The sequence below is a fragment of the Priapulus caudatus genome, unplaced genomic scaffold, assembly GCF_000485595.1.
Source record: "Priapulus caudatus unplaced genomic scaffold, Priapulus_caudatus-5.0.1 Scaffold664, whole genome shotgun sequence".
Classification (NCBI taxonomy): Eukaryota; Metazoa; Priapulida; class Priapulimorpha; order Priapulimorphida; family Priapulidae; genus Priapulus; species Priapulus caudatus.
In genome coordinates, this window is record NW_014577725.1 from 222,866 (window position 1) to 230,692 (window position 7,827).

At 41.0% G+C, this 7,827-nt stretch overlaps 1 protein-coding gene across 1 annotated transcript in view; it reads right to left on the minus strand.

Annotated features, from left to right (window-relative positions):
* Positions 1–386: 386 nt before the first annotated feature.
* LOC106812586 (tectonin beta-propeller repeat-containing protein 2-like) overlaps positions 387–7,827 on the minus strand; it is a 19,186-nt gene continuing 11,745 nt past the window's right edge. Inside the window, exons 9-16 of the mRNA XM_014816493.1 lie at positions 6,974–7,116; positions 5,075–5,210; positions 4,380–4,593; positions 3,672–3,764; positions 3,066–3,305; positions 2,322–2,555; positions 1,662–1,859; positions 387–716 (exon numbers count right to left, since the gene is read on the minus strand). Coding sequence (XP_014671979.1) covers positions 586–716; positions 1,662–1,859; positions 2,322–2,555; positions 3,066–3,305; positions 3,672–3,764; positions 4,380–4,593; positions 5,075–5,210; positions 6,974–7,116 — 1,389 coding nt within the window. The 3' untranslated portion in view covers positions 387–585. The remainder of the gene's footprint in view (positions 717–1,661; positions 1,860–2,321; positions 2,556–3,065; positions 3,306–3,671; positions 3,765–4,379; positions 4,594–5,074; positions 5,211–6,973; positions 7,117–7,827) is intronic.

Genomic DNA, 7,827 nt, shown 5'->3' on the forward strand with positions numbered 1-7,827 from the left:
TTACAACGACGGTGGCGGCACTTATAGCGCACTATCTGAAAAGTTGCCCAAACGGACTTTTCAGCCAAGGGCTACAGACCGAGGGTGTTTCTTATTTATTAATTTAAAAGCAGAAGGATTGCAATATCTTATAAACGACATATAGTTTCAGTTATTATATGGATAAATTTGTCCTAAAATGAATATCGTTCGGTTAAATAGCATTTAAGTATAAATATAATTGCACTTTTGTGATTAGCCCTCGGTCTGTAACGTGCAAAATAAATTGGCTAATGCGCAACTTTTTCAGGGTGGCAGCACGGTCGCGGGTGTCATGTCAGCGCCCAAGATTTCGAAATTCAATGTTGTTTTATGACAAACGTGAATGCGTAATTAGAGATATTTATAGGTATGTGCTATTATTTATCAATCTACTATCATAATATACTCTCAAATTCTAGAGTAAAGTATTCCTTTAAGCTTTTATATTCGCAGGAACTAACCTCTAGCACAGGTTACTCTACACTGTTTAAGTCGTAAATGTGATGGCGTATTCGACACTAAAGGAATAAACAGCTATAAAGTGCATAAGGATATGTATATTCTCTATAGCACCTCCCACTCTTCTTCCTTTCCAGTGTCACTAACCTGTGAAGTGCCAGTGCTCAAATAGTAGCCACTGTGTTTGTACAGCAAGTCGTCGGTGCCAACTGACCATAGTTCCCCGGTTGCTGTCACTGCGTACAGAGACAAAAGGTACATGATACTAAATTAAAGAAATTAATATTTAAATAATATTCAATATTTAACCCACAATAACTCATGTATTCAGTTACTGCAGAAAAAAGTATAGATGGATACCAATATGGTTTAAACCCCACATCTATCACTAGCTATATACAGCTTTATATCTTACAGCTTGTATAATAATATATATATATATATTCAAAAATGACATCAGAGCGCCATCTATGTATAGAAATAATCTATAATCGCAGTTATCAGCATTGTATTACTGTCAAGAGTTGACAATAGACGCTAGACTCTCTCTCTATTATGAACTCTTCGTTACTGTGAACAAAAGTGGTCAAAAACTGTGGGAAACGAGAGTGATACAGGCGGTACAGCTATATCACAGTAATATAATAGTGAGAAGTATTTGCAGCTATCCAGGTAGGTTTTACAGAGACGCAGGCCTGCGGCAACTGTACGCGGGCTATAGTACTAGAGCTACCCTCTAGCAAGATTGTCCACACAGTTGTAAATACTGGCGACCATATGAAATCATCAATGCAGCTAAAATAGTTTCTTGATGTACTACAGCTTTATCTAGAACTAAACGTGCTTTCTGGATCCAAAAATTATTTGCCCAGTCGAGATGTCTTAAGAGCTATACAAAGATATAAGAAACTTAAAAATCGAGTGTCAAGAATTGCATACGTCAAACTAATCTATCCGTGAATACCTACATGTTAAAATAATTTTTGCATAACATTAGTTAGCACGAATCAATTTCCAATAATACCGCCATTTCCTCCCCTGGTTCTGAGATACGCAGCCGCTTTGCAACACCGACAAACAGATCTATAGCATGTACGACATACCTGTATGACATACCTGTATGACATACCTGTACGACATACCTGTACGACGTACCTGTACGACATACCTGTACAACATACCTGATATCTGATTGAAGCTGCTTGGAAGTTTTTTCCAGTAGTCGCCCGTGTAATTCAGGGAGCTAAGGCCGACGCGGCGTACGACGGTGCAGTCGGGGGTCAGGGCCCACACGCTCGCACAGCTGAGGCACAGTTGCTCTGCCTGTGTACCGGGCACAGGCACCCACGATGTACCGATCGGGTTCCGTGGGCTAACGTCTGCAGCAGCCAACAAGTGTCAGGAATCCGGCTTGGCTCGAAGTACATCGGTACATCGCAGATATACCTTATTGCATACGTCGCAGATTACATATAATTCATATATTGCCGAAGGAATGGGATGTCGACACTGAAAAGGATTTCACGCATTCTTGCAAAAATACATTAGACATGATGAGAGGATTTTGTAGGAGTGACATAGAGTTATGCTTGTAGCCTTGATAGAGATGCATCAGCCATACCAGTTCATAGTCTAACTTCTTATGTAGACATTTATCTAATAAGCAGCTTGTGTTTATTATCTCTAAATAAGATTAATCATGCTTAATCAAGTGAATTATGATCTGTTATATTATTCATTTAATTACTGAATTTATTTTTTATTTTTTCATTTATTTTATCAATTTATTTATCCATTATTTCCATCTACGGTCGAGAGACTCTTTACGTATTCATTAATACCTTTTCTCACAAAGACGTTCTTTTTCACGTCGATGCCCCAGATCATGGAGTCGGTAGGCGAGGCGATAACCTGACACATCTTCGTGTAACTGTAGATGTCTGCAGGGACCCACACGGCGGGGAAGCCACGGTTTATGTCCGGCTGAATGCCGACGCGCATGTACACCTTACCGGCGGTATCACACGCCCACACGCTATCACCGCCGCACGACAAGTGACACAACTTCACGTTCTCTGCAAACGCACAAAAGAGGGAAGCGTCGCAATTGGCCGCGGGTGCAAATCTGCATTTACAATATTAATTTGGATTATTAAGGTATTTATTATTGCTAATTATTGCATTAATATAAGTTTTAGCTGAGTTTTGACTGTGAAGTAGGGGAAGACTCGATTCTTTACTGGGAAACAGCGTGGAAAATTACTAGTCTTGTAGAGAAACAGGGCCCATCTCCATAGACAGTGCTGTGATGTTATGGGAAAGTAATATCAAGTATCATTGATTGGTACTTTAAATAAAGTCATGAGAATGGTAGCCCAGTACTCTCACTCAATATTCATATGGCATAATTACATGAATAACAATTGGACAGATGCTTCCAATTCTTCTACAGGTTATATTGTAACCATCATTAAAAGGAACAAAAATAGTACGTCTTGTTGGAAATTGGCGTGTAAGTTTAGATAGATTTGGCTCATTTCTGCTGGATTATCAGCTCTGAATTGTCCATCGGGTGAAGAACATACCTTGTTCTAACTGACTGAGGTCTAGTTGAGCCCAATCCCTGCCCTGAGGTGTGTGAGCGCTGATTCCCGTTCGCATATATACCTGGCCCTCACCAGTAAGCGCCCACAGTGCATTCTGGCCCGCACTCACGCAGGAGAACGTGCAAATGCTGGGCACGGGTACTGAGCAGAACATACCGCCATCTGGTGGGAAGCAAAACAACTCTCCGCTCGGATGCTGAGCCCACATAAGATTTGAACCTGCGTAACAAATACGTCACCTTACTTCTTCTATGTCTACATCAATTTACTTGCTAATACTTGTGTGACATGGATAAACTACAATTAATAATGGGTACTAAGTAGTACTAACAAAGCGAGATGGAACTCCCACTCATTTGTCATTGTGCATTTATGTTTCTTTTATATTGGCATGTTTGAGGTCTGTGAAGAATTCGTTTCATTAGAAAAATCCAAAAAGACCAATTAATTTTAACCAGAACTAGAAAGAGAAATAATCATAGAAATAATATATAGAATTATATAAAATTATATAGAATTATAGAAATATATAGAATTATATAGAAATATATAGAATTATATAGAAATTATATAGAATTGTCTTACTATCTATGGATCCACTGACGCCACTAGCATGTACGCTGAGCCATTTAGTGGAGGGTGCCATCTCTGGTGGTACCACACGATCCCATATGTGACCTACAGACAAGAGAGAACCAGAGAGACATGATACAAGATTGCGTGGCACAGCTTTGCTGTTGATCCTGAGCGCTGCGCGCGAATGAGACGCGCAGTTCCGCGGGATATCCGGACGCGACCGCGGGGATGTTCAAGTATGAAGCGCTGTCCGCAGTGGAGTCGTGCGCCAAATTCGAGGTCCAAGAGAGAAATAGCAGATGAAATGATGGTCCAGTAAAGCTCCATTCTCATAATGTACAGTACTAATAGAGCTACAGCTATGATTACCCCTACAAGTATTATATATTCCTTAATAATTGCAGGCATATGGTGTAGATGCTTTTGACCTGCCATCACTTTTCATCAGCAACAAAAATAGATGCAGGCAACATGTGTGTGAATTGGAGGAGTTACAAGAACCATGGAAGTACTGGTAAAATAAAGACTAAAATATAATCTAAAATAATATCTAAAATCTATAAAGTTGCAAAGAAAGCTGCTTAGTACATCATCGACGCCTCGCAGCGATCCCGACAACCGCTCTCACGTCTCCCATCATTGCTGACATAAACTAATGGAGAGTTCACCGTCGTTACGACGGACATCTCACGCGATTCGACGACGCTGCGTTCGCACCTAGAATGCCTCCGCGGCAGATGTGCATCGTCTTCTTGTTTCGCTCGGCGATGCACACTCCGCTCCCGCTCACCGACACGATGAGATTTGTCAGGGCCGCCTGCTGCCAGTAACCTGTGATTCGGTCCGGGTAGAAGCTGTGTGCAAACGACCTGAGCCGATCCAGTGACATTTCCTGACCGCTGTCGGCGACCAAGTAGCCCCCAATCACCACCTGCAGCGAAGAGACAACAGTCGTTAACACACAACAGTTGGTAATCTTGGCTTATTTACGTGTTTGTAATGGCAAGCGTAATATAGACGTATGCGAGTGTGTATAACAGAAATATTCACCTCAACACCTCTCACAATATGACTGTCATTTTCAATCTTTAAGAATCTATTGGTTTCTGCTACTACTGTATCATGTTTGATGGAACAACTTCATTGCGAATGGACAATAATAATAGTCTCTAACCTTTCCCAGTGATTTTTTCTCACACCCTACATCCCTCCTTTCCACTTTCCACTTTGTCAAATTCTCTCTCTCTCTCTATCTCTCTCTCGCTTTCGCTCTCTCACTCTCTCCTCTTCTCTCTGCGTGTCTGTCTCTCTCTACATCGTACATTTACACCCCCCCTAGTGTTTGCTAATAATTCTCATCAAACTTCTTTAAAAAATACCATAAACAACAGCTTCATGCGTGCGCTACACACCTGCCACCATTGCTCGTCTCCCTCGGGATAGTCAGCTGTAACTCCTGCTCTGAACCAGACCTGACCCTGAGTGTCAGCCATCCACACAGACTGCTCTGCAGCTGCCACGTTCAACACAGGAACCTGAAGGCTGTCACTGAAATGTGCGAGACTTCGTGATAAATCTTGAACACGTGGTAGGCAAGTCGAACTGAGATCTAAAGCGATCTGCAGCTGATGTGGTATTCGGTATAAAACGATGCTGGTGGAGCGAAAATTATATCAGACACGCAATTTAAAGCAATCATTGCGAGTTGTTTTCAGCGTTTTTTAGTGTTTATTCTCACTCTCATGATGCCTACCATTGTTGCTTGAGTAACAGTAATTGTTTGAAATAACAATAAAATGTCTTAGAACCGCATGCAAAGACAAAATCATGCACGATTACAATTTTGCGTTCTCTTGTTGATTTTCGCTGTCATGTCTCGCACTTTCTCGCGGTACCGCGAGACGTCAACAAGGGTACAGTAATGCAAAAATCGCACCGGAGATATTTTTGGTCAGATGTAAACACAGAGGTGCATAGTAGCGTAACACAAACAAGAGTGTAAGTTGTAACCTCATAAATATTAGTCTTCAAAAGTCCTAGGGACTATAACGAAGACGGAGAGAGAAATGGATCAAATCCTCGTTGCGTACCGCCAGCGAGAATACTTATCACACACAAATAGATGCCCCTTTGTTTTAATTATGTTCGCTTGTTTGAGACGCCATTTGTGATTTTTGAAAGTCCTGACTCGAAAAAATGTATTGCTGGTATGTGGTCAAATCAATTTTTCTATGCTATAACTGCATAAAATATTGGTGTTTTAAATGTTGGTGTAATCAGTGATATTTTCGCTGTCAGATGAGACTATATTCAGCTATATTTAGTTTTTCTGAGCAAAATTCTCGCAATGATCGTTTTAACACACTATGCTCCATAGTCTGAAGTACAAATACACATCTTTGCCAGGCACAACACAGTACAGTTTACTGCTCTGCTGCACGATTCACAAAGATGTGGGTGAAACATACCGACATTACACAAGCTAATGACGGTTCATACAAACACATCGAAATATTTATTATTTTCCTGCTAATAAATGAAAGTGTCAATGACACTGTAGCTCACCACAAAAAAAGGACACAAATGAGTGAGTAAGAAGAAGTCAGTTTTAATTGAGCAACCATCATTATAGAAACGATTGTATATCGCATAATTTATAAACCAAAATGAATCACAATTTGGGACCGTAGATGGCGCTATACCCGCTTTGTAGCGATGGCGTTTGAAATAAATAGGTTATGCTGCGTTCCGACATGTTTTGTAAAACTTTACTCTAATATAGACGTTTTATTGGCAGGGTGGAGAGGAAATACCAATTTTGCATTAAAGATATTGTCAATGAAATCGTGTAAAACGAACCAGACGAGTGTGACACCACAGTCTGTTTGTGTCTATATAATATGCTATATAATTGCCAAACCCTACCTAATTTGCATAATTTTTTTTTTAAGTATCAAAACCCCTAGCCCTTTCACATACCAAAAATGAGCAAAATCCGTTGAACCTGAACTGACTAATGGCAATTCCCATTTTTGCCAAAAAATCGCCGTGGCTCCAAAATAGGACGTTTAATATGGGAGCATAGCAGTAACAACTACACCCAATTTCAAACATGTGGGTCAAACGGTTCCTGAGTTATCGTTTACCGAAGCCAAATGTTGACGGACGGATGGACGGACGGACGACGACCCATGGCAATAGCTCAGCTTGACGATGTCAAGGTGAGCTAAAAAACTGTACCCGTTAGTATACCTTCTGTACTAGTTACCCCTCTGTAGTTTCTGTACCATCTGGCACTATTAAACACATACCTTGTATTATCGGTTTGCCAGAACGTACCGGCAGGCGTACCGCTAGTGACACCCACGCGGTAGATCAGTCTGCCATCTGTGGTGATGGCCCATACTACACCGTGCTGGCACGAGATCTGAGCAAGCTTCCAGTCACATGAAATCTAAGAAAACATGTTCTGTCTGTTAGTAAAAATTCACAATAATGCAACGAATGTCAACGAATCTGGTACTCTCTTCAGCACGATTTTCTCAATAGTTTACAAATTACCCAATAAGAAGCATCGTTAACTACCAAGTTGGTTGAACGCGCAATGCAACACGTTTTAAAGGGATCGTTAACTCTAGGTTTTAGGGTTATTTTCAGTTAATTTAGGTTACAATTACGCTACATAAAAAATTTCATGGTTCAATCACCATTAGAAATATTATTAAAAAATGTTTTAAAACTAACGACTACAGTTTGATTACAACGACGGTGGCGCCACTCAAAGCGCACGATCTGATAAGTTGCGCAAACAAAGACGATTTGTTATGCAGTAAGTAAACACCTAAGTTTATGCCTAAGCCACGTGCATGGTGTGTTCTGGAAATGTGGCTGCCATTGACCATGTATGGTAACTACATTTTCCTGGGTGGCAACCCCCCCCCCCCCTGCAAGCTACTGCCCTGCTACTTCTTACGATTTACTTTTTTAAATAATTATCTTTACAAATTCATCACAATACGATATTACACATAAGACGTCACAGCACTAAGAGCAATCGAATTCTCTTCAGATCAGTGATCGAGTAATCTGCGTGCGGGAAGCGAGGCGGGGATGCGGACCACCCATGCGTGCGGGAAGCGAGGCGGGGATGCGGACCACCCATGCG